The sequence below is a fragment of the Numenius arquata genome, chromosome 11 (genome assembly GCF_964106895.1).
Source record: "Numenius arquata chromosome 11, bNumArq3.hap1.1, whole genome shotgun sequence".
NCBI lineage: Eukaryota > Metazoa > Chordata > Aves > Charadriiformes > Scolopacidae > Numenius > Numenius arquata.
Genome location: NC_133586.1, coordinates 13,409,871 through 13,437,805, shown reverse-complemented (window position 1 = coordinate 13,437,805; position 27,935 = coordinate 13,409,871). Strand labels below are relative to the sequence as shown.

At 38.5% G+C, this 27,935-nt stretch overlaps 1 protein-coding gene across 2 annotated transcripts; it reads right to left on the bottom strand.

Annotated features, from left to right (window-relative positions):
* Positions 1-179: 179 nt before the first annotated feature.
* Positions 180-27,218, bottom strand: SCG3 (secretogranin III). Of its 2 annotated transcripts, none has more exons than XM_074155949.1 (12): positions 26,832-27,166; positions 26,089-26,141; positions 25,480-25,525; positions 25,170-25,385; positions 24,017-24,159; positions 22,652-22,813; positions 22,152-22,329; positions 20,129-20,245; positions 8,302-8,385; positions 7,560-7,688; positions 4,964-5,032; positions 180-739 (listed from the first exon to the last, which is right to left on the bottom strand). In XM_074155949.1, the coding sequence occupies exons 1-12, from the start codon at positions 26,914-26,916 to the stop codon at positions 621-623; spliced, it is 1,401 nt and encodes a 466-aa protein (XP_074012050.1). In that variant the 5' UTR covers positions 26,917-27,166; the 3' UTR covers positions 180-620. The 2 variants fall into 2 exon arrangements, with proteins under 2 accessions (XP_074012050.1, XP_074012049.1); XM_074155948.1 differs by having other exon boundaries at positions 621-739; positions 4,952-5,032; positions 26,832-27,218.
* Between the last annotated feature and the right edge of the window lie 717 nt (positions 27,219-27,935).

Here is a 27,935-nt window from a genome sequence, read left to right as displayed (position 1 = left end):
GCAGTTGCAGTGACAAAGATGGATCAGTTGCTAAGGACACTATAGCCCAAGTTATAGAATACTACATAAAGAAATAAAAAAGGGTCAAGAAAAAAAAAAGGTATTAGGATTTAAAAACAAGATTTCTAGATATAAAATCATATTAAGATTAATGAATACTTTAATGGGTAAATTATTTTCAAATGTTTTATTCAGAGAACTATGAACTATTTTTCTAATAATGCCCTTTACATAGTTGCATCTATAGAAAGCTAGTGGAGTGACAGCAAAAAGATGTAGCATTAAAAGAACTTTCCATCAGAAACGGTTGGTTTATCTACAAAATTAAACCCAACATAAATAGTAAATCAAAGAGAACATTACATAGACATTAACCCTATCAAATAGAAATTTGGAGTCAGATTTTGGCGCTTTGGGTTGATTTGTGAGTGTAGGAAAATGCAGTATATGCAGTCAGTGTACGGAGCACTACGGCTCTTCGTTTCTGTCTAGAAAGTTGTCAGTACAATGTAAACAGAGCATTTCTAATGATATCCTCAAATTAAGAGATCATAAGTCATTGAGCCGGGAGTGGGGGGAAGCTATACTAGTTTTCTACAGGTCTGGCAGCCACTAGTATTTTACAGGCTGCCATATATGCGTTTAATTACATCAGCCTCTTCCTTGTCCAGGATGCCCTTGTCCACGTAAGCATCAGCTTGCTGATCAATGAAATCTCTCAGCTTTGAAAGATCATAGTCTGAAAAATAAAAATTCATTTGCACAATGAGTTATTGCCATTCTACTGCTTCACCTAAGAAACAATGTCATTGTAAAGTTTATCCAATATGAGAATTCACTACAAGTGCAACTTGTGAAAACAATTTAAAAAACCAAAACACCTTCACAGTCTTTTTACACATCATGGTACTTTTAGTATTCAACAGGAATAATCATCTCTTGCTTTCGTTGATTGCTGGCAAATGCTAGAGTAAGAATATTTTCTGGTCCAGAGATGCGATGTTCTAGTCTGCACGGCGAAAGCTGTCGTTAAACCCCTACTATCTTCACAATGGTCATGGATTCAAAAGAAAGTATTAAATTGACTGTTTCCTATTGAAATCCCAGTAAAATGCCCACTTACTACAAACACCCGTAGTGAAAGCTCAAGAAAGCAACTTCCTGAAAATAAATCAAAGTAAGTATTTACCTTGACACAGAACATAATATCCTAACATGAAAAATACTGCAGTCTTTATGGGAGTGTTAGTGTCAAATTAGTCCTTGACAATCTCTGAGTGTCAATCTGCAACACCGTGCTGAAAGACCCTTTCTCCTTTGCCCATAGATGGTTCCATCCATGGAGCATCATTCGCACCATATACATTCAGTAGACTTTTCCTATGTTGGAAGACATCACTGTTTTCCATGAAAAGAATTCTACTTTCAAACAACATAAAAAGGTAACCTCTAGTGTAGTCGTAACTCTGCAACAGATCCAGTATATTCACACAAAAATGCAATACAAGTTTCAGTTACATAATTTACAGCATAAAATGTAAAGCTTCATTTGTTAGAATCACAAGTTAGTACTTAGGAAAACATCAATGTCTTAAGGGTTCATATGAAGTTAAATGAATTAATATCTTCCACAAAACCAGGTACATCCTGAATTTTTCAGTGTAAGTTACTCCACAGACAGAACCTTCAGAATATATTAGTACTGATTTTGTAATGTACTTCAATGTATATTGCCATACAGCAAGCAGTGGAAGGATCTTCTTTTGAACTGTGCTTTTTTAACAAACCAGACAATAATGACTTTCTGTCATTTTATGGTTGAGTGACCAAAAATGGATAGAAACAGAAAGGCATTAAGAAGTAAACTAATGCCTGCGATCATTTTTATAATGGTATAAGGCAATTTCAAGTGAGTAATACAGAAAATTGATATTTAAAATGCCCCACTCCTGCTGAGGCATCCCCTCCATATCTGAGTTAATAGGAATTTTTCTATGTGCTGTACTAAAGCCAGGATTTCACGTCTCGTCTGTTACCAGCATTACTTATGAGAATGTAACCTGTTTGTCTCCCCATCCTATCTGAGCAATAGGGACAAATAGTACCCAGCAATTTAATAATAAAGTTTCATCTGTGTTGCAGAATGAGAGTCTGCAGTGAAAGACACCATAGAATGGAAATGAATGGAAGAACAAATACTAAATTAATATAATATCCACTTTATTCACATCAAAATTCCTGAGCTTATTTTCCTTCTAGAATAGTATTTACAACTCTAAGATCATTATGTGGAGATGTGAGGGTTTAATTACTAAACATTCTATCTGAGATTACAACCATTAAGATATTATCCAATTCTGGATAATTTGTATATCTCATGGCAATTTAATTTGATTTTTTTTCTAGAAATTGATTACTGCTAATTTCTAATACTTATTTACAACCTATTAATTTGGACAAGTAATTAGAAAAATCAGCTTTGGTTTATATTCACCACAACAGCTGCAGCATTACATTGAGCTTTGAAACTGCTACAGTAAATGAAGTTAGGTCTTATTTGCATATTCAAATCAAGCCATTTGCCATTGCAATTAATTATAGAATTTACTTTCATTCCTAAGCACCTACCATTAGTGTTATGAAACTATAAACTACCTAAGTATTTTGTGAAAAATCCAAAGATGCTCTCTGTGTGCGTTAGTTAAATGACTCACAGTTACGTTCTTTGGAGACTAACTGGAATGGAATACCCAGCCCGTACCCAGCAGCTGGTGGCTACTGGTGGGAGTGATGCTAATTTGCACAGGGGAGGAGCTGGTCTTAAAGAACATTAGTTTCAAAGATCAAGCCAGGTCTGGGAGATACTAAGGACATACCCACAGAGCCTATAGTATGTATGCAGAAAAAACTTTGGACACAAAAGCCATCAGGCCAAAATCTAGACCCTTGATATGTTTCTCTTTAAATCACCCAACCACTCAAATTTATTTGCCTCCTTAATAGGCAATTGATATTTTTAAACTGGGAAAATGCAAATTAATATTTCCAGGGTCATTAGTCATTGAATAAATAATAATTTCTACTGAAATTCATACAAAGTTAAGGATCTACAAACATATGCCTGAAGAAAACCTAAACCTCTTCAAGAATATTCAGTGAGTAAAACAATCCATGAATAGGGGTGGAAAAGACTGGCCATTTTATTCCACAAATTACTTTGTGAATCACTTTTCCACTAGCTCCCAGGTGGAAGTGGAGAAATGATTGATGAGCACATCAATACCACCTCATCTTCTACTGAAGAAACACCGCGCAATGCGTTCATGGTTAGATAAGCCTACCCTGACTGCACTTCCTTAACATCATCCCAGGAGAACTGAATTAGCATTTTACAAAAATAAAAAGTATGGAAAGGCACAATAAAGATAATGTATTAGAAGAGTAAGAACACTATTCTAATTTTGTCGTAACTTACACTCACTTTAAGGCGAATTTCCATTGCCAGAGGACAATAAAGATATTTTAATGCAAATGAAAATCCATCTACGCAGCAAGTGTACATCTTAATGCATTCACAGGCAGACGAAATGCTATTGATCTGCAGTCACAGCCGTTTTCAGGCTGCAGTAGCACAGAGGAAAGGTTATTAACGAGGAGGAGCGAGGGGCTGCCCAGTCGCTATGTGCGATACAGAGAAATGATCACACATGACTGAGATCTAATTACTCTAATGAGTACATTGATAAACAGAAACATTTATTAGAACTGGCAGGAAAACTCTGGAGCAAATGTGTCTGTCACTAATTGCCATGGCTGCCATTCTGTGGAAACGATTTTAAGAGGGCAAAAATGAAAAAGAAAAAAAGTCCTTCCTATTATAGCGTTTGTATCTAGGGAAAGGAACGTGTTGTGCTGTAGGCATGCACTCATCTCTGGAATGTAATTCATATACACTTCAGCTCACAGAGAGGGTGGCAAGATTGCCCAGGGCTAATCTTACCTCACATCCCTTCTGCTTGGCTGGTGCAAGAAGGATCCTTCTAGCCAGGCGCCAGTCATGCCACAGGGATGGATCCCTTGGCTAGGAGCCTTCACTCACAGAGCCGGTAACGGCACAAGACCCAGCAATGGTAGGGAGAAGGGACAGAAGGCTGGTTTTATGTTAGATCTTGAGGGCAAACATGATAAAGATCTGTGAAAAATAAGCTAAAAATCCTGCTGCTGCTAGCTCGCTCCCTCCAGCTCTCATACAGCCCTGCCTGCGAGGAAAAGTCCGATGGTGGGGCAGCCGGTGAGCACACCCTGTGCAGCTGCTTCAGTCACCACTCCCCTTCTACACAGCTCTGGTGTGAGAGCTACAAGTCATTAGGTTGACCTGGGCTGTAATCCCATATATTCCAGTGCTAGTGATGTAAATTTGTATCTTAACTATTTATGGTTAAGAAACAAAACCTATTGCTATTTGTGATGGCATGTACAGTGCTAGCCAGATGCACTGAGCTTTTTTAGACACATCCAGACATTTAGAATGTATGTCCAGACATTTACCTCATTTATAAAATCATAATTAAGAGATGTTGAACTAAGAAATGAAGCACTAGACAAAACTAACGTAATGCCACCTGGTGACAGGCAGAGCACCACGACTAAACGGGCAGCACAGGACTAACTTCTCACTGGTTATTCACTGTGTTTTGTGGCCAACAGCTGTTTGAGCCACTTTACATGAATTTGCCTTAGTTTACTTTCTTCATTAATTGATTTAACTTTCACATCACCTGTATTTTTAAACTCTAACATCACTAATTATCACTATAATCCAGACAAGCTCAGTTTTACATGGCTATTATTTAACTTGTAACATAATGCTAAATTACACAACACAATTTAAATTATATGCTTTGTAATGTATATGGTGCCCATCCCAATGTCAAGGCTTTTTACTTCATACCTTCTTTGTTACCTTGTTTGTTGTGTTTTTTTAGCCATTCTATGTTCTTCCTGATTGCTTCCAAATATGCCTCAGCTTTCCCTAGAGGAAAGGATGAGAGAGAAATCAGGCATGTACACCAATGACTGATGCAGCTTGCTTAACTGAGTGAAGTTGGTCACGGCGAAGGCAGATTAAAACTATTCTTAGTTTCTGTTTAAAACCTGAGTCCTGTCAACCTTAGTCAGGCAAAATTCCCACAGATGGCTGTAGGTTTTGTCTGTGCAAGATTAGTCATCCACAAACTTAAGATCATGGCTTTTTTGAGCTGTATACATAACTTCTGGTGGTATCTACAGATACTGCATATGTGGATTAAAGGCGATCTGTAGCTTTTTGATCATAATAATTGTTCATCAAAGATGAAGCTGTTAAGACAGCACGGAATGACTTAAATAAGACTGAGAGCTTTGAGTATCTCACATACAAAGCGTCAGAAAACTCCTCCATTCAGTAGTACTAACAGCATACAGCAAATCTAAGATTGTGTTATTTTGGAAAGACAGCTGAAATACAGCTACTTACATTTACTGAGAAAAAGGATGTATTAAAATTACCATGATAACTCCTTGATATAATTGAAATTTTAAAGTGATGGCTATTTTTGGACCAGAAAGCACACAGACAGAATTAGTTCAAGGATTACCTAATAAGGCCCCTAAGGAAATATTCCAGCTAATGGATTTTGAATTCTTAACTTGGCTGGAGTTTTATTGATGTAATGTTCTTACATTTGTCAAGAAAAAAAACCCCTAGTGTGATTAGCATGTAGAAGGCTGCTACTGCCAACTATGCATGTCTGGTCCCATTAGTAAGTGGATACAGTATTAGATATACTGTAATTTTTGAGCTGGGAGTGCAGAGTTAGCTTTAGAGTAAGATACTCTATGAAAGAGCAAAGGGCATTGCATGATGAGACAAAGAACTTAATACTGATCCAATTTAAATTTCTAAAAAGCTATCGGGCTGAATATTTTTCTAAAGGTAAAGGAAAATAACCCAAACCAAACTGAACATACTTCAGTTTTGATGTTGCCTTCAATAGACAGGCAAAATATGTTATTTACCACTTCCCACGGGTATTGAGATTATTTTTCTTTACTGTGAAATTAGACACCCATCTTGAGCTATTTTCCCTTCTATGTTTAAATAACCACTGCTGGAAAAAAATGCCACCTTCTATCTGTGAGTGGCTAATAGTTTATATGTCCCACAGGACTGAACCTGACAATCTACCGTATTGATTACTGCAATTCATTACCAAGCATTTTGCAGTGAAAACACATGCATCCAAAAATGTACGAGCATAAAACAGCATCAGTGCAAAATAGATCATAAGCAATTTTTTTTAAATCAGCCGGCTACAAAAGACAGACGCTTATGCTGGATCCTTAGCAATAAGAACCCACTGAAAGGTTTCTGCTTCAACAAACATCTTCCTTCAAAAATTCAGCATTCATTACCCAACAAATCTCCTCTCTATACATCACTTCCTAAGGAAGTCTATCAAGTCTAGTCAATAAATTGCGGAAGAAGGAGTTTTTTGTGTGCAGGAGGGAGAACTTACTCTGGAGATGCAGCTATACTATGGAACTCTATCAAACAATATGGCTGAGCCTGAGGTACTATACTGTAAACTGTCACTTGCCAAACTAATTTCTCCAACTTTCCTTCCCCTCAGTAAGTTCTTCATCCATGCACAACCCTAGAATGAACCCCCTCTTGTCTTTTAAGTTTATGCACCAACCACTGCTACTTCTAAAATTTACTTCTAGTGCAAGCTGAGAGAGACAAAAAGTTGTATTTAAATATTTAAGAGCTCTGCTGGACACCACAGAAAAGCTTGGTTATACAAGATTACCTGAAACTACAGCAGTGCTTGTCTTTGGTCTTTGGGACACAGGCTCTGATGTACAGTGTAAGAAGGCACATTGTCCTCTGCAGATTTGGTACAGCAAAATTTTGAGATATAGCAGCTGATTCGCACCCCATGGACAGAGTGACTTCAGCCAGTGTGATAATAAAAGTACTACTGTGCTAAGTTTGCTTATTGAGACACTAGCTTACTATAATAAGTTTTCAAAGTTTTGTAAAAAAGGCTAATTGCTGATGACCCTTAACCTCTGGCAGCGAGTAATGCAAATTGTTTCACTTCGCAGAACTTTTCAGTACCTTTCAGTACCAGCCTGTTCTAACACAAACTACAGAAATCAATGGGCTCACTCAGAATACTGAATATCCTGATGATCTGATTTCACTGAAAAGCCACAGATGCAAAGAAGCAAAATCTCTCTGCACTACGGTGTCAAAATGCATTTCATATTGCCCTCAAAAGGCGATATGAATTCTGTGAAAGATTATGGCCTTACTGAGCATGGGATATAGTTTCATATATTTAGAAGTAGAAAAATGAGTACACTCCCAAATCAAGCTGTTGTGTGCTGACTCCCAGTAACTATAAACTGAAGATATTTACGCTAACACAAGGGAAAAACAATACCCAAAGACAGGAGAAGATTCCAATCACTTGGAGTGTACATATGTAGCAAAAGCAATAGCTATTTTGTACCTCTGGGCTCTTCACTGTTCCCTGCTGCATTCTGGTCTTCATTTTTTGTAGAATCCTTTGAGATTTCATATTCCTTTTCCATTTTAGCTGCTTCTTCCTTTGTACTGTCTGCTTCTTCACTACTCTTGTCTAAAGAAAAAACAGTAAGAAGAATTTTGTATCAAATGTACCAAAACCACCTCTAAATCACATCAATACGATCCTTAGGAAGTACAACATTTTGACGGATGATTGAGGAAGAACCTCATTGGAGTCTGGTTAGAATTGGTTTATAAAGGTTGTCTCTACCCCAGACCTCTGGAAACAGGAATGCCTGTTTCTGCTCTTACAAACAGTAGCTGAATACAGGTGACTAAAATGCAATAATATGTAGTTCATAAAGGCATATTCCTTTGTCCAGAGAAAAATTATAGGAGATTTTCATTCACTAAATCCAAAGTTGACAAAGAATGACTTTTTAAATTATTATTTAAGTCTTAAGAAGCATTGATACAGCTTGCTTTTGTATATATATAAGGCCTGGACTCCACTAAAGAAAAGGACAGTGAATATACTTCCCAAAATTTGGACAACTAAGTAAAAATTCCTATCTTGTGTGTTTAGACATCCAAGCTGTGGCTACAGGTCCTTGAGGGACTGTATCTTTAACTAGCAGCCTGGCTTCTAAAGCGATTAGCATGTTTTTAACTGAATAGGTTAAAAAAATGTGGTATTCCAGAAAAGAAAATTGTAGAATAAGTACCTGCTGGTAGCTTTGTTCTGGTTTTAGTGGAAGGGTTCTCAAGCTTTTTCTTTGTCTGCTCAGCTATCATTGTATCTAAGTTTTCTAGAAATCAAGGCAAAACAAAACCCCAGTTATTCTTCAACAGACATGATGCAGAATCTATATTATATTCCCCGCAACATAGTTTGAATAGTGAGTAGAAATTTAAAGGAACAGTTTTCATCCTTGCCTCTGAAGAATTAATGCAGAGCCAACACAAAGAGAACAAGCAAATAGGAATATGGAACTTCGATCAATCTTACTAAAGAAAATTAGCTACCAAATCATGACAATAGGTGTACCAAATAGAGCCAATATTCATAAAGACAGTAAATGTGTGCATATATATTGTAATTAAGTCATGTAAGTCACAAAATATAGATAGCAGTATCTATGATAGTATATACTCAGTATATAACAGTGTCTATTTGGACTAGATGATCTCCAAAGGTCCCTTCCAACCCGTATCATTCTGTGATCTGTAACAATTTTTTCTGATGAAAGCAATGAAAGGGTTTAATTAACTTCACAAAGTATACAAGACTATGAAATATGTGCTTCATCCTGGTGGTAAACTATTATCCCAAAGTGCTCATCTGTCTGGATTTTATATGGTTTCATTGGAAAAGAGGTCTAATAAAAGGTTTTAAATTATATTTACATGAAATAAATATGTAAATTGAACAGACTAAAACAAATATTTTTTAAAGTTGCTGAAGTCAAGCACTTACCTAAAAACCCAGTAGGCAGCCATGGCCCTGTATAGAGCTCTAGAAGTCTAGAAAATGTTTTTCTATGCAAATTTCAGGGCTGAACTCATCTAATTTGAAAGTAAAAGCACCTTTTCATCAAGAGGACATTTCAGATATGAACATTGTAAGCTTATGTGGGGAAAAAAAGAGTCCTTTTAATACAACACTTAATAGATATCACAAATAAAGATCATAAAATCTGCCATTTTTCTTCAGTCACATTATGGACATAGTGTAGAATTTTCTTTCCCTTTATGAGCTTTTTTTAAAGGTACAGTTAAACACGGATCCAACATTTGACAGATGTCAGCTAGTTGGTGGGGTATTTCTGAGCGACTTCATTTTGAATTGTCAATATTCCCTTTATATAAACAGCTAAAATATTCACTATGAGACGGGGTAACTGTGGCAGAATAGATATTATAGGGCTAGTAAATATTTTAGATCATATCTTCTGTGTAAGACTCACATTTTACCCATCAGCCAAGGAGCATCTTTTTTCTGTTGGAAAGATACTCAGCACTGAAACCTAAAGATTAGTTTTTTAGCAAGCACATTTCTCATCATGGCAGATCACCATAAGCAATTCTGCCTGCCATCTGATGAGAAATCACATAATCCTGTCTGCCTGAGTCCTCTATATTTTGTGATTTACATAAAATTAAAATTTAAGGAGTTTTTGTTGGCACCCTGCCTGACTGCACCCTGTCAATTCTATATCACATTAGGGTTTTTTTTTTATGAAAACTATTTTCATTTGGTACATACCCTTTTAATGTGATTTCTGACCTTGCCATATACCCTAAAATAAACTGGTCTGGTCTGGGTTACAAGCTGGATCAGACATACTGAAGAAAAAACAAGCTAGAATTATAGTGTGGTATTGATGCCTCACTAATCACTTGATCCAAAGCTTATTGAAAGGACTGTAAAAATTCCTTTCAGCTGAGCTTAAGATACTGTTTTTTATCCTGAATCAGTACCATACTAGTATTCCAGCACGAATATAAGGATTTCTCTGTTGCAAGAGACACAGCTTTTAGGATAAGATTATACAGCTAAGAACCAAAAAAACATTTATAAACTCTAGTGAATAAATTCTTCTCATTCACTAATTCATCCAAATGCAAAATGTTGCTGACTTTAGACCTTAACCCAGAAAAACCTATTAAATTAGGCTTATTTTTAAGTGTAAACATAGTATTTAAAAACAAATAGGAGTATTTAAATGTTTAAAACACCACATGTATATAAGTGCATTGATTCATTAGCGCCTCTCATGTTCTATCTTAAAAGTGTCTGCATTTAGGCACTGCTGCAGTAAGCTTGTATTAGCAGAAAACAAAAAGACTCCACCACAAGACAGATTTATAACCTACTTAGACACCTTTAGATTTAAATGCCTGCATACTGATAGTATTATTAAACAAAAAAAAAATTAAAAATTATAGTATTATTTAAAAAATGTTTTTGTTATGCAGCTAGACTGTAGTGTTAAAAAAGTTGTACACATATCCACATACAGCATGTGCCACTGAAGGCAAAACTCCTCCATTATTCAGTTATTTCTATAAATCCCATCAGGAATTCTACAGTTTCTCTGAGTCTTTTGATTTGGCTAACAATTTCGTTTGAGGTCAATGGCAATATACATTGTAACATGGTAACATTCATTGTTTTCCAGCCATATGCATTAAACATCTACATTTCTATATGAAGTATAATACAGCACTGCTGACCACTAATAATCCAAGCTCTGGCACTAAAGCGAGACTGAATGTGGTAACAACTATATTCCATTTTCAAAGCTTTATTTAGTCAGTAAAGTTATGGACAAGTTTATATGACAGGCCTTTTAATAAGGACTACGTTTTACAGGAGAAATATTGAAGCTCTCTTGCTAGCTGGATGGCACATCAACATGAATCTCAGGATTTCATAAGTAGCCGTATTTTCTGCGTGACAGAGAAGAGTTAACTATGTAAGCCTGTTCATGTTTATGGGGATCATCTGGTGTACCTACATATATATTGTAGAGAGAATATTACAAGAGAATCCCAATTATTCTTGAACAGGATTTATTGCCCCTTTTTTCCCCTTCAGAATTGTCTTTAACAGCTGGTATTGTTTCAAAACATGTTTGTACTTGCCATATGTGGCTAGGCCAGGGCTGAAAAATGTTTGCTCTGAGTTACACTGATGGCGTGAATCATCTTCTCAGCCAAGATGTGCCAGGCCAGCAGCTAAGCAACTGCATGTCGTATCTGGAGGTCTAACAAGAATTGATTACCTTTCCGGTATCGTTTCCTTAGCAACATAATTTTTACAGAGGAAGAGTTCAGAAAGGTACTGACCTTTCCACAGAGATGGCCACTTATTTGAAATGGCACTAATTAAAACAACAGAACAATAACTACTGAGCTAATGGAAGTGACCTACGTTGGTAAAATAGGTCACTCCTCTGGCGGCCGGCTTTCCGCCGAGCAGTATAATCTCATCACTCGAGCCAGACACCAGGAGTCAGAAGATCTGGTTTCTGCCTTGCCTCACTTTCTAACTTGTTTTTGATCCAGGCTGACTCGCTGAAGCGCTCATGCTGCAGGGGGGCTCTGATTTTGAGTAGGCATTCATTCTAAAACGTCCTAGGCCCAGTTTCTAGAGGCGCTACACACTGATAGATCCTATTAATTGCATCTGAAAATGCAAATTCACAGCACTTCTGAAATTCTGGCATACTTTGAGTTGGGCATTCAAAAATCTGAGTCGCATAAAAGCAGAATGCTTATCTTTCCTCTGGGAGAATGCATTGAGATAACACCCTTTAAATCCATGGAAAAAGATACTATGCGAAAAAATATTACAAATTAAAATACTTTGTTCTTATTAGAGAGGCAGAAACTAAGGTACCCATCAAAGTATTTATCAGAATTGGTAATGGAAGCCTGAAATAGACCCTTCTCTAAAGACAGGCAGATTCATGGTGTTTTCCAGCCTCTTGCAAATTTTGCTGTATGGGTTTTTTCATCTGCATAATTGTCTTGCACCCGGGAGGGAGTTTCACATTCTATCCTCATCAGATTGACTGAAGCTGAGATTTCATGTCATTAAACTTCTGCAGAAAGACCTGCTTTGCTGTTCTATTTTCATACAGCATAGAAAGGCTGTGTTTATTAAAGGAGAAAAAGGGATGATCATGGTACCTGAAATCAATCCTAATGATAGCTAAAAAATGAGTTTACTTAATGAGTCCATACACTACAGCAGCTTCAGCCAGAAAGCTTTGTGCTGATGACTGCTTGTATGAGATACATGTATTTCAGGCCTTAAAAAAGCACAGTTCTCCCAGTGCTCTTCTGTCTCCTGCAGCAGATGATCCTTAAGAATTTGTAAGGCCTTTTTCCATCTGTGACAAAACTCAGGACATCCCAGCATTTGCTTGTGACTATTCTGTGGGGAATAGTGTACCTGATTAATTCTTTGGCCAAATCCTCCTTTTAACTTACATGAGTGCAGGTCCAAGAACTGTCAATATCCACTGGATTTTCACCTATGCAGCCAAAAGCAAAGTTTGACCTTCAGTCAGCTCGTATACATGTCATGCATATGTCTCATAAACTGCTTAAACTGTGATGAACAAGAGAAATCTCTCCATTGTGGTTATACAGATGGGTCTCGACCTTGCAAAGGTCCTGTTTCTTTCCAACTCCCTGCCTTACATGTCAAGACATGGCACTTTCTTTTTGAATCTTCCTGTTTGACTGATTTGGCATGATGGTGTGTCTGAAGCCTAGTGCTGCCATGAGCAGGTGACAAACTCCAGGTAGTGGCATCACTTGTAAATGGATTACAGGCAAGATGGTCAGAGTGATTTGAAATAAAAGAGCAGCAGTATTGCTTGGCAATCAGATTAAAAGCAATTCAAAAAGTAAAACACAATTAAATAGATGTGTTTTGAGGTGAACAAAACTCTGACCAAATCTCCTGTATTGTCCTTATTAAATTCCCTACCTCATGGACTATTTCTCAGATTTATCCTTTCAATATTCTACAGACACTTCCTTTGCATTACCTCAGGTATCCTAGAGCTGTGTGGTGCAGTTCTTTCCTAATGCTTTCCCACCCTGAGGCTGCAACATGGCCTGTGCACATATTTTAAGTATTTTGATAGCATGCACTTTATAAGCACAACAGTTTGGGACTGAAGCAGCACACAGCCGCCTCTACTGCAGGAGTGGGATGGAGCTTAGTTTTGAAAGTTCAGTGACACCCTCTTTACCCCACACCCACATCATCATCTCAAATTCTAACTTATGGTCTCAGTGCTCAGCTGTCGAGTGAGACAGTGAATTCAGAAAGTAAGGGGGTTTTATGCAGCTATTAAATACAGTGAGAAAAAATAAAAGAATTGCCCTCCTTTAGAAACACAAAACACTTGGTAGGATGCAAAACCTAGATCTTCAGGAACTAAGCAATATACTTGTCAAAAGAGACACTATGAGGAGTTGGAGATTTCTTACAAGTACCCTGTTGGGAAAGCATAGAGTAGGCAGTGAAGGGAAAAGGAAGAAGAGGCAATATTTGCAAGAAATAGATGCAAATTTAAAGGGTAGATAGTGATAAGCAAAGGAATGAACTGTAATATATTCATTTTGGTTCTTGTACACATGATTTGACAGTCATGTAATGTGGTGGTAAAAAGAATTAGTAATACTAGAACTAGTGGATCTCTTCCAAAAAGATATCTGATAAAATTTGGATTCTATGGATACTGGAAATGCTATGCTATCACACGTATTGTCACCCTCCAGTGATGCCCATTTTGCTGTAGTGTGTAGTGGTCCTGTTTTTTAAGAACTGTGAGGTTAGCTGTCGCAGACTTTTCACACCATACCTACCCATTTTTCTTCTATGCAGTGAGTAATCTTAATGGGGGAAAATAGGAGATAAGATTCAAGCAGTGGGGTCAAAAAACATTCATGTGTTTGTTTAAATGCAGAAGTAGCATGGGACAGACATGGATGAGGCTACAGAAAGAAAAGTTATAAAGTTGCAGTGGGGTCTGCAATCAACATACTTCCTAGATTCCAGTCTTGTCTGGGACCTTTGCATGCTCCCTGTCCTTACATCCCTTCACCTCACCTCCATGCAAATTCATTTTGGGTTTAACTATTCACATATACTTTACACTATCGCAGCTGTTCTTTAGTATTCAGCTGTCCCCATCTCAGGCACCCCTGATTTCTACTTTTCAGATATGTGAGAGTCCTTGATCCTCCTAAGAACAGTACAGTATACTGGCATCTGTGTCACCTTAGTTCATCAGATACAAAATAAATAGCAGAGAAAACAAAGCTGCCTGAAATTAAATAACTCCCACTGGCAACTGTATGCATCAGTCATATGATAAAGTACTACTGGGCAAGGAAAATCACCAAAGGGAAGTTCAGATAGGGAAAATTGATTAAAGATTTTAATGCTTACGAAGAAAACCTATAGTAGCAACAAAAAGACCTCTGAAAATAAGGACCTTGAAAAAGAACAAGAAGGTATTATGCATGAACCGTTCCCTGTATGAAATACTGTCAGTGCCCTTCAACTCCCAGGTCAAAATGAAGGAAAAAACAAAAGGTCCACATGACAGTGTCCACATACCACTTGCAGCCTCTGGCACTGGTTTAGCACTCTGGCACCTTCCCTCACCCCTTTGAAATTACACAGTCTGCATCAGGGAGCATCTGCTTCTGGAGACAGTGAGTAGGGGAAAGATGATGCCAGCCTGTGCTGTGATCTGCTCTTTGCCTCACACTCTTTGGCTCTGTGCCCGTTCTTGCCTAACTAAACAATATCAGGATCAGACCTTTGGCCTGCAGCATCTGTGCTGATGAGAACTTCAGGGATTAGTCACAGTATTCAAACGAGTCCTCCTCCCCCAAGGAGAGGCCAGATTGTGTCTACTATGCGCTGGCCTATGCCGGGCAAACTGAAGAGCTTTGTCTTCATCAGAAGTGGAGCTGTGGAGGGTACCAAGTGTGAATGTGAGAGGCAGAACAGCTATTCCATATTCCTCAGCATGGAGAGGCAGGGCCATGTTAAAAATCAACATAGAGGACACTCTGCCTCTTCTATTTCCGCTGGATTTTTTTTTCATGCAGCCTTAATCTGTCTAAAAGAGAGTATTATAGCAAAACAATATCCCAACAGTAACTTTAGAAAAGGACCAAACTAACGAGTGCGCGTATACCTCAGCAATAGATCACCAATGAACCATCCATCTCCCCCCTGCCACTGCGTCCTGCAGCTTGGTCTTCTTTCCATTTGTCCATGGAGAACAAATGATGAGGGGGTAGAAGAGGTAAACAGAGACATCTGTTCATGCCCATTTCTAACCAACACAACCTCCTACTCAGTCACGGGGGAGAGTGTGGATTCTGACTGTGAGTCAGAGCCAAAGGGGGGCGGTGTGAGAGGTGGCTTTGGTTTGGTCTATGGAGGGAGGCAGCTGTGACTCAAACACTGCATACTGATGAGGTGGAGCAATTTCTCTATTTTCCCTCCTAATTAAAGGGCAGTTTGCTCCCCAACCAGTCTGCTGTAGGCTGTGTGTTGTACACTGTGGCTCCAGTAAGCTAAATGCTCTCCTACAAGGAGGTGAAAAGTGGGATCCCCCTCAGAAAGATCAAAGCTACAGAGGGCTTAAACTTAATTTTCTTCCCACTCCTTTGCTTCTTTCTGTTCCCCAACACTGTTCAGTTGGGGAAGATACAGAAGCCGTAATTTAGAAACTGAAAACAAAATGACCAATCTCAATCATAAGATTTGATAAAATACGCATTATATGCAATATCACGGTGAAGCTTCTATGTATCTGGGAAACATAGATGGCAAAAGTTTGTGCTACATGTACTTGTCAATAAATGAGAACTCCACAGAAGAGTACAATGTGCACAAAATTAATTTACATTTCTAATGTAATAGTTCATTGGATAACACAACTTTCATTTGGTTGGGGTGGCAATGGATAAATTTGCTACAAATCTACTCTTGTAAGCAATGTACATCAGGAGAATATAATTAATGTACTGTGTAAAAAGAATGTGTAAATACGTATACACTTGTGACTTAAAAATTTGTCTATCATTTCTGAAAGCTTTGTTATTGTTATGGTCCACTAGGCTCTAATTATGAATGTTTCCTAGAATGTTTCTAAAAATCACTCATTATTTTGGTCTTATTAGTGGGAGATGATTTACGAATGTATCTGAACAAACTGGCAGAAACCGTTTGTTCTTGCTTCTAAGCTGACAACAATATTATTAAAATAAATATATTACAAAACTATAGTTCACTTCACATAATTACTATAAATAGAGCTTTTACCAGGATAGTAGTGGACTGATATGCTTTCATTTTTAAATTAGCTAGGTAGCCTGGCATATGCAGGAAAAGTCACTCAGCACACACAAAATTCCTCTTCTTTGTGTGGTGTAGAGGAAGCTTTTCCAGATGAAGCTTTTCCTTAATATTTATCTGGTCTGTGATAGATGGCTCTGATATAAAAGCCATCAGAGTGAATCTCCACCGTGACACTACTCAACAGACAGAAGAAAAATGAAGGAAAGCAAGGTATTATTCACAAACGAATATTCAAACAGTGCAAGTATCTATGCAATGCATTCCTTTTTCCACTCTGCTGAAATCAAAGTGAATTTTACTATTGGCTCGAACAGCACTTTTTTCCCTTGAAGCACTCAGGACCGTGAGGGATATAGTCCTTTCGGTTCTGCATGGAAAATTCAGTATCAGCTATTTATGCAACAGAAACAGTATAAATGCCATGAATAATGAAAAATTTTTTGCTGAATCAGTTACAACCCCTCTGAAAGCTTTTTGCTGCTTTCCACTGGTCATTATGTGGAGGGACTCCAACTCTTTCATTCCACTCAGTCACTGCACCCTCACCAAGAGCAATCATTGTTTCAACAACTGTCCTAAGTCCCTCCCAATACTCAGCCCGTTTCGTGATAAAGCCTGTGCCCAAGCAGGTTGGGGCAAACAAGGAGAGTTCAGCTGATTGGGCAGCATTTGGTGGATGCTGACAACCAAGCCATGGGTGGATAAGTTGACACCACAGTTGGATACCAACTAAGTATCTAAGTGGATACCCCAGTTAATTCACAAGTCATCTCTGTAACTGTGGTCCTGTGTCATATGATTGATTACCTTATGCTTTCTATACCAACAACGTTTGTCCATTCTTTTAATTGCAAAAATGATTTTAAAGTAGCTTTCAACCTTCAGAGGGCAGACAGGCTTTCTAGAGAGATTTCTGAAAGCCTTGGAACAGGCTTTCACTCTACAGAAGAATTTGCTCCCAGTACATTAATACACAGCATTCATAGTTAAGAAAGTAAAGAGTGATAGAGATAGTGGCATTTTGCCACCAGCAGAGCAATTACCAAATATGATGCACATTTTTACATCAGTTTGCTACAGCCTCCCTTTAATGCTTCCAGAGCTATACTTTCTGAATACATACTGTAAAGGGTAGGCAGTACATTTTCTCCTCTATCATATACATGAATACATTTGGTTTGGCTTTCTGGGTTTTGTGTTACAGATTATATTTAGCATGTGGAAAGCTTTTAAATATTTATTACATAATATTGAATATGTGTATTAAAACTTGAACTTCCTCTTCCTTGCATTTGTACGTGTGCGCATGTGTGTTTTTCTTGCACCACACTGCTGCTAGACCTTTTGTAACTTAAAGTTAAACCTAATAACATCATTCACTGCAGCAGCAAGATACTTTCCCCTAGAGTAAGATACAATGATGATGACATAATGCTGTGGTTTGAAAATCCCAAACCAGCTGTTACTGGAATATGCATTCAAATTCACTGTCTCTGTGTCCGTGTGAGAGGCACAAAAGCTTGTGACTTGATTCAGTAAATGATTTATTATTTTGAATGTATAATTCAGGGACATAGCTTACGCATGGCTTCAGCTACAGAGTGCGGAAAAGTAATTTAGGCAGTTTCCTACTGTAATAAAACAGAGAAAAGATATAATCCATCTGCACAGACCCAGCAGGTATTTTCCACCAGCTAGCACGGGATCTGCTCACTGATTTTGGACTGAGGGAACAACTAAAAGCTGCCAATTTTTTTTTAATTGTGTCTTCTTTCTGAAGAATTCATACTAATGCCTTTACCTGCTATAAATAAACACAGCTGGGCATCAATTCCCTAACCCAAACACAGTACCTATTCAAGTATTACTGGGTATATTATGCCATAAATTTTAGTTAAATAAGGGCGGCAATAAAACTGCTGCCATGCTTATGGATACTGCAAGAAGCTAAGATTCTCCTGTGCTTGGTGTCCTTGAATATCTGAGAATATTTTCTCAATAAATGAAGGTCAGCTTTAAAGTAATTTCTCAACAGCAAGTCTAAAAAAAGAATACCACAGAAGCAACTTGAGACCTATGAGAAAGCTTTTTCCACTACAGTAAGTTGCTTTGATGGAGTAGAAAATCCATCTCTGCATAAATCACTCATTTGCAAGGCAGAGTCTGGATACATCAGTTGATAGTCTTACTTTAAATCCAGACTAAATCAGACCTCTGAAATTCTTAACCTAATCCCTGCCCTCTGTACTATGTCATCATGGCAATTTGTTTCCAGGGTTACAGTACTTATTTACCCCAAGTAAAGCCAACATGAACAACTGCCCTGAATTTTAGCAGGAAAAATGCATCCCTAGTGTAATTCCATTATCTGAGTGGTCTTGCGTCAGGGATGAATTTAGCCTATTAAATTCTGGCACAACACTATCAGTGAGGACAATATCTGCTCAAGCCATACTATCTTCATTTGTAGAGTGACACTGAAACCACTGTGTTTGTAATCAACCACTTCTTTATGTGCATCTTCCTTTAAACGTACAGGCAGCCAGAAAAATAAAGAGCTAAACTGTAGCATAAATTGTCCAAATATTCCAAAATTCAAGGACTTCTCACGGAAAATAAAGGGATAATCTTGGTCAGAGACATAATGAATTCTTTGGAGAGGAGGTGCAATTGTGCACTGAATATGAATCATGATTCACTGGACTTTTTGTAGCCAAGTAATTGATAATTGATCTGTGCAGTTCCAGTTGCATCAATCAATCATGTATCTGCAATGGCCCATATCAAACAAGCCAGAAGAAGTCAGGAAAGATTATTGCCAGTCCTATCTCTGTGACAGGCTGATTTATTATGCTGAGAAATTGCTCTGATGTAAACAAAAACTTTTCAAGCTACCCCAGACCAGGAATACCTCAGAAAAATGAAAGGGTTGTGTAGAGCTTATGCAGCTAAGCCTTCTTCTGTAGCTATGCTTGTTTAACTAGAAAGGCTATCAACAGTTAATATAAAAGAGTTTCTAAAAGCCAGGAGAGGTGAGTGAGAAAACAAAACAAAACAAAACAAAAAACCAAAACCGGGCTGTTCCAAAATCCCTCTTCAGGAAATTATAACAATTTTACAAAATCTTCATAGTTACAGACTCTAAAATGGATCCAGGAAAGAGTGCTTCAAGAACTATTCCTGTGCCAAGATGTAACACTTTCCATAGATGGAAGGAGTTTTACTTGGTAGAAGACCATAGCATTAGGTCTTGCCTACTGTAGCTACTTATAGATGACAGATTAAAGGTGCTGAAGGGCTGGATTCTTTTTGGAAAATACAGGTACCTAATCCACCTCAATATAACTGAGCAAAACCTTTCCCTGACATAAAGCCATTGAAATCAAGTGCGTTTTGCAGGTGTGAAAGTGGAATAATCCTCTAAATACATATCTGATACACAACCTTTCCTTCATTAGATGGAAATATTAAAGCAGTATGGAATTCAACACTGTTATAATGACTGATCAATCATTTAGAAGTACAGCTTTAACATTTTGAATGAACAAGTCTGAAACAGGACTCCTAGGAGCAAGGAAGATGACATGGTAGAATAAGAACATAGCATTAATAACACTGTTGTATAAAGTGTGCACTCTCACCCAGATAGGAAACTCCTTCTTCTGGTGTGATTGTTCCATATTTAACCATCATCTTCACAAAATCAATCAGGGTTTTCATGATAGTTATCAAGGTCTCTTTTTCTTTTGCCTCCGTCTCTGTGTGAGGGGATAAAGCAAAACAAGTCAAAGACTTCAGGCCACTCGGAAAAACTCAGTTCTGCAAGCTCTGCACAAACTTCATGCATAAAAAATTACCTAGTCACTAAAAAGAAAATGCTATGCTGAATTAGCAGAGCGAACATCTATGTGTTTCCTTTTAAACTGCTCCTGCAAAGCGCACCTGAATATACTTTAAAATTTCAGGCTTTTGTTTGTCTTTATAGCTTTTTGTCTTGAAGGCAAATGGTATTAATTCCATTTCATGGATAAGAACACTAGACACACTCAGATGAAGTGACTTGACAGAGTTCAAATTGCTGGTCAGAGGGCAGATATAGGCATACACACAGCCTCTGTCTTTTTCTTTTATTTGTCTGTGAACTACTTAGTAGACCAGTCTGCCTCTGTAGGAGGAAGATAGCTCAGAGATCCTTTCTCCTACAAGATCCATAGGTCCAATGACAAAAATATAAAGTGTCTCTAATGAGATTGTTACTGTGCACAAGAGCATGACTCAGGTACTGGGAAAACATAATCTCACATGGTTGGCAGGATCATGACTGCAGAATAGGATATGAACAATGATTTTTCATTATAAAAATCCATCTTTCTTGCTCATATGTGTCTCTGACCATCTTGTCAACCATTGCTTCTTAGCTTTCTTTTTCCACTGCGGTTATCTGCTGAACAATATTACTGCTATTACTGCATTAGCAGCATGAAATTCCCCCATCACACAGTTACTCAATCTCTTTCCGCATCCCAGGTTGTCACTGAAGGACCCAAGAGAGCCAGGGGCACTGTCAGACAGGGACAGTCAGAGACACAGTCCCAGCCTTGGCAGCGAGCCAGCCCCTTTGGAGAGCTGCTGAACAGGTTTTTTTATTGCTGCCTGCAACGTAACACACATCTGTAGGATACAATTGAATCCCCTCTCCTCCAGCTTGATACAAGCCGGCAGGTGAACAGCATAAAGCAGGGGATAAGACAGAGATGTACAGCCAGTGGGACCTGATTCTTGCTGGTATTTGCTTGATAACCTGTTAAAACCAACATGCCTTTCTGCTTTGTGAGTAGAAAAAGGAGAAGAACCAGCATGCAAAACTACCATGGGAAAATGAAAAGAACAGGAAGAAGAATATGAGGTTTGTAGACTGGACTGGAGCAAAATACGCCCTGAGGTTTTTCATTCTAGTTCTCCACTCAGGTGTTTATGGGGAAAGTTTGAAGCTCCTGCAGGACAAGGAATGTACAGAATAAATTGTTGCTGACTGTGCTGGAGAGAGCAGAAGAAATGCTGCCTGCACAGAGTGAGAGTGAGTGCGTGGTAGAGTGTGCTGACAAAGGACCTGTGGCGAGGTGCCACAATCTTGCCTGCAATAACTGGAAGGCAATGATGTCTAGCACCGGAATAGGAAGAGACGTGCAGAGCTTTCATTGCAATAAACAGCAAAGCTGTGGTTTGTGAAAAGGCTGGGAGGCTCAGACTCATTTACTGGTACCATCACTGTAAGGATTCTACTGTGGCTTACTTGTATCTCTGTTGGCTTAGAAGACACAGATGTTAATGGAAAGATCTCTGGAGAAAACAGTTTGCCAGTTTTTCATCGTGCCCTTACGGGAATGAAAAGAATTCAGGATTCGTGAATCATACAGCACAAGGGAAGGGCTACCTAGGTCACACAGTTTGCAGTTCCGAGTGCTGTTCCTTTCAATCTTTTGCCATACTCACTAATCAGTTTCTGCTATGCATCTTAGAGAACATTTTCAAAGCACATGGTCGGTCTCCTGCAACTAGGGAAGCTGTGGGGAAGGAAAGGGAAAGGAGTAGGAGAAAACAAAGGGAATCTTAATTTTCTATTTTTTTTTCCTAAATGTTCTTGTAAAAACATGATGAGCTCACCTGAATTAAGACTTTTTAATAGTGCATAAAAGTTTGGAAAATATTGGAGGTCTTCAAAATTATCTTCAGAAGGCAGCTCATTTCTTCTTTCCAAGACATTAGATGATGACCATGTGTTATCCAGTGTATCGTCAATTTCTCCATTAATGAAACTATCCTGACCAGCTTTTCTTGGTGTCTCCACAAAAGACATAAAAAAAATAATACCTATAAGCACATCGCTTCTGGTGATAGAGTTAATAGAGAAATAAACAGCATCATAATCTTATGCCAACATTTTCCTAATTACAAAGTGAAGACCATACTACGTTTTCAAAGTTATTTCAACTTAGGATCTGGCTTAAACCTCAAAGTAACTCACAATTCGTTTTTCTATCTGATGGAATTTCTTTAACAATACCTTTAGTTTCCAGTTTGAACTAATTCCCTAAAGCAAAGCAGTGTATTGGTCTACTTGTACCATGTGGCAAGTAAGTCAAAATGATTAGCTAAGAAATTACCATTCTTTCCTGTTGCTTTTCTTTTGTATCACTGTCTGCTCTGCTTGGAGGGTAATCAAAATCTTCAGACTCCTTCTCACGATCCTTTGCTTCATTTGCAATTAGCTGTTGTAAAACCTCTGCCACTTCATCTTCCAGGGTATAGGCCTGACTCTCTGTGATCTGTTAAAATATTGGTGCAGAGTCCTTATAGAATATCGTGATTTTCCGAGATTAAATATCAATATGAAACCTGAGCTTTGTAAATATGTTGCTTCAAATATGCTTGCTTCAAAGCTGAGCACAGCCAGAGTAGGTGTAATACCTTCACTGATGTACGTGTGTATACATATAGATATATAGATATAGATATGTATACATATAAATATATATATGCCTATAATTATATAAATGTATATATACACACATACAAACACACATCAAATACATGCATATACATAAAAAACATCCACCCACACATATATCCTCCAACAGGAAAACAAACCCATATGGGGCTTAACACAATGGAGTTCAGCTTGAAAGATGGAGCTGCAAGTGCGGTATACCTGTATGTGTATATATGTGCGTGTGTACATACAAATACATACATTCTGCAACATCCCTATGTACAATTGAATAACTACAACAGAATACAGCAATAAAAAAGTGAAAAAGCAAATAGCTTTCTACAGCATCATCAAAATGTTTTCTCTTTGCGTTGTAACAGCTGTCACTTGAATGAGAACTCTACCATGCAACTGTCCCACAGCTCCCTTTGTAATCAGTGGGATTCAGCACACAACAGCTAATTGCAAAATCTAGTGCAGAAAAGATAAGCTAGGTATTTTAAAATATAAGGATCCCTTATTGCAATGTCTAAAACCATTGAGACATCCAGAGGTCAGAGACAACCCCAGTGTTGCTAAAAATCAGTAACAACGGAAAATGTATCCACAACTAACTGGCATCACTATGTGTCTGCTGATGACAATAATTAGTAGGTGGATAGGAATAAGCTCAGACCTTTCTCCATAAACATCCAAAAGAAATTGATAATAGGAAAGAACTCAATGAAAATCAGAAAAGAAATTAAAGGCAAAAGGAGGGCAAACATGGGAGGAGTACAATCAGTGAATGTTTTCTTGATGCCAGAAACATTCTGCAGTTCGTTCTATTTTGCTGCAAAGCCATCACAAGAACAACAATGCTACTGCAGAACTAACCCAATGTGCTCAGATGAGTCAAGAAGCTTGCCTAGAGCTTGAATCCCATGCATTTTCACTCAAGTCAGCACTATTAGCTGGACAGTGTTCACCCAAATTGTTTTTAAAAGAGCATTAAACTAACCCACAAAACAACTAAATGAAGTATTAACAAGATACTTACTAGTCCCAGATTTAGAAGCTTTGAAACAATCTTGTCAAACACTCCTCTATCGTTTTCCTCATAAATTCTTGCAGCAATTTTCTGAACAATGTCTTCAGCAGTCAGAGGAGTGCCATCTAATTGATGGAGGCCATCTGGATCATCTAAAAGGATTACAGTTTAACTATGTGCTGACTGTCCTAACTCATTTGGATTAGACATCTTATAAGAAATATCTGCCCACATCTTTTCAGAACAAAGCTGCACCTTTTAGACACATTAGGAATATAGTTTGATACACACTTTGAAATCCATACATCACTCCCAATGAAAACTTTCCTTCATGCCCATTTTCCACATCCGAAAAATAGTTTGCTGACTGGCTCTTTTGTTTACAGAAAAATTTGTAAGAACGAGAGAACACTGCTCACATATCCACTTACATGCATCTTCCTGGTACCCACTTTCATTGCATGGCCACTTAGATCAAAACAGATCATGACAAACAGCATACTATCTTCTTGTTTGGATTTCAGCAAATGGAGTTTTAATTATGTAATCATTACTTATGGCAAATAATATCATAACCGATGGGAAAGTGAATATGATGAGTAAGCTTTGGTCTGTGATCAGCATACTTTGATATAATTAAAAATATCCTGATCTAAATGCTGCTCACAACTCTCAGAGGACTCGCTTAAACTACAAGTCAATTAACTACTCCTGTAGGAAAGGCAAGTATTCTTTGGCCTTCGGTAACTTCTTTTAGCTTCGTGATGAGGAGAATTACCTAACATCACACTTAACATTTAGAACAAATATATGTGATTTAGCTCAAAGTACTTCTTCCTTTCAAACCAGAATAAATATATTTTCCTTTAAAAAAATGTCCCATTTTCCTTCCATCAAATCTAAATTGCAAAAAAACATAATGTAAATTGCACAGTTGGATTTTCCTCCACGGAAGAAGACTGTGAAAATCAACAGCAATTCTTCTGCATTGGGTTTCAAAACCTAACTGTAATATGACAAGGTTCTGCAACTGGAAATAATTGAAATCACACTCCAGTAACAAACAGAGCTCATGTTTAGTGGTGAGTACAACGTTCATGATTCCAGTCAGTTTGCAAGAGAAGTCTAATCTAAAATTCACTGAAAGATGGTTATAGAATACCTTGGAATTTATAATCCAGTCCACTTTTAGTGGAGTCATAGTCATCCACAAGCCTGCGGTTCTTGGTGGAGTCTGCATCGTCAATGGCCAGTTGCTGTTCATACAAAGAGCTTCTAATTGACTCCCTCTCCTTTTCATTCCTTTCTCTTTCTGCTACTGATTTTAGCAGGTTCAGGTCATCAACAAAGGAATAATTCCTGAACTCTGGCTTATTTTCTGGAAAATACATCAATGCACACATTGCATAAAATCTTATACCTCCTTGAATACCATTATGAGTATCGCTATAAAACCAGGAAAGATGTTTTACCTGTGGGAACTATTTTCCTATTCTTGTCTGCCTCAGCTTCAGCAATCTGATATATAAAAATAAAACAAACAAACAAACAAAACGACAAGCAAGCAGAAGGAATAAATACACTAACGTGTGGGATCTCTTAGATTTACCAATATCAGCAGAAGCCTTAATGTCTGATCTTCACTCTTAGTAAGAAGTTAGCCTTAATAAATAGAAAATTATTAAGAGCTTGGCACTTTTTGTCAGTACCACTGCATTCTCTGATCAGAATTAGAGATTACAAGAAGCTGCAATAGACTTTCCACTTTAAGATAAATGTGAGTTACATTTTCCTTCTTTAATCCAAGCTCCCGCTATATTCCCGTCAATACAAAGGAGTTACACACCTGTGAGCTGTTGGAGCTAATGACATGCTTTCGGAATGCTGGACAGTAAAACTCTATATGCTAGTTCTTAAAAATTATTGAAAATCTATTTTGTACCCAATCTCATCAATATTTACTTTACTGACAAACCTATTTTTAACTCATTTGTTAAGCCATTAGGAAATTCATGGATCTAGTACCTGAAGGCTCAAAATATTATGAAAATAACAAAACTAAAAGCATTTTTTTCACTTACCTGTTCCTCCAAAGGTCTTTCTACACTTAACTGTCTGTTGTGTATACCTTTATCTAGAATAAACAAACACACATGTATACTCAGTTACATGATGTGTGCAACTACAAAGAGAAAGCACATTTTCTCTTAATTTATAGTTTTCTCCCATAAAATGTGGTGTCTTAAATATGTTGCCAACTGCTAGTACTTGTGAAAAAATTCAGTGTTCCTAGAAGAATGAGAATACAATTAAAAAGTAATTTAAACAGAGGATGACTGTTTGAGACAGAGGGAGAGGTTCCGTAAAAGATGTAATAGAAATACAGATATAGACTCAGTAACCCCTTTCTGATGAGAAAACTCATAAACAAACTGAGGAAAAAAAATGCTGCAGGAGATCGACTAAAATAGCAATAATCGGATTGGCAAAACCAAGAGATTAAAAATCTCTTACATCTAGAATACTAGGGGATACAGGGAGCGAGAGAGAGAGACTTGTACAGAAACTGCTGCAGAACAAATGAAAACATTGCTTAGAAAAGACTGAAAAAATTCAGAGCTTTTCCCTCTACCAGCACCTATCCTCTTTAATATTAGATTGCAACTTCAGTGATCCAGCATCTTGCACCAGGAATATTGTTTCTTTAGAATCTAACTGCTTTTAGCCAAGTGGAAGGAAAGTTTTTCCTTTCCTCTCTCTAAACACTGCAAAACTTTCCCCAGCTCGGAGAAAATGGAGAAGATGTATTAATGAAGGAGCTTACCTTTGCCCACTGGTTTTGGGAAGCCATGCCCCTGGCTTGCCAGCAACGACAGCACCTGCACCACGACCGCCAGTTTGAGAAACATCCTGCCGCTGCCCGGCCACCTCGCCGGAGGGCAAGCCTGGTCAGGGACGGGTGATCCTGCCCGCGGGGGCTCCTGCCCTGCGCGCCCTTCCGCGCCCGCGGCCCCGAGCGCCTCGCAGCCGCCGCCCGGCGGGCGCTGTCCAGTGGCGCGGTGCTGAAGCAGCTGAGCGGAGCCGGCCGCGGCGGTCGGGAAAACCGCTCGGTCCCTGCTCCCCGCGGCCGCGGAAATGGTGGAGGCCGTCCCCGCCGCCAGCCCCGGGCATGGGGGGAGGAGACGGGGGAGGGCCGCGGCCGGCGGAGCATGCGCGTCCCGCTCCGCTCCCGCGGTTCCCGGCAGCCGCAGCCCCTTCCCTCCCGCTCCCGGGGGAGAGGGAGCGCTGCCGCCGCACGGCTTTGAGCACCGCAGGCAAACTCTGGGAACAGGCTGCGGGAAAATCCCACCGGCTCGGCGCCCCCCGCCAGCACATCCAGGGGGAGGCTTGGGTTTGGGGTCAGCTCAGCAAGGCTGGGCCGCACACGCTTTTTGAGCCATAAAAACGAAATCCGGCCCTGCAGAGGAGGCCTATGAATCATTTACATCTACGTAAGCTCTTTTCATGGGGCTGTTACACAGTGAGGGCACAGTCATCGATGATTCTTTTTACTACGAAGAGAGGACATCAAAAGTTTAATTATAGCACATCTTGCTCTTTAAAATTTTGAATTTAAAAAAAAAAAAAGCAGCAGCACAAATAACATTAAGCACGTAAGCTACTTCTGTGCATTTTCATAAATTAAAATTTAGCCCTTGCAGGCACAGAACAGCAACAAATCTATTGGGATCGGAGGAAGACATTTCCACCGTTTTATGGCAGAACAAAGGATCGCAGCGGTAGCTCTTTTCAGAACTACAGGATCTGCTTCCAAAATGGGAGACAAATCACAGTTGTTTTTCTTCAAAATAGGCCTCGTACTTTTGTAGACATAAATGCATACATGTAGAGCTCAGCTGAAAACCTTTAACATTAGAAATCTTGCTAA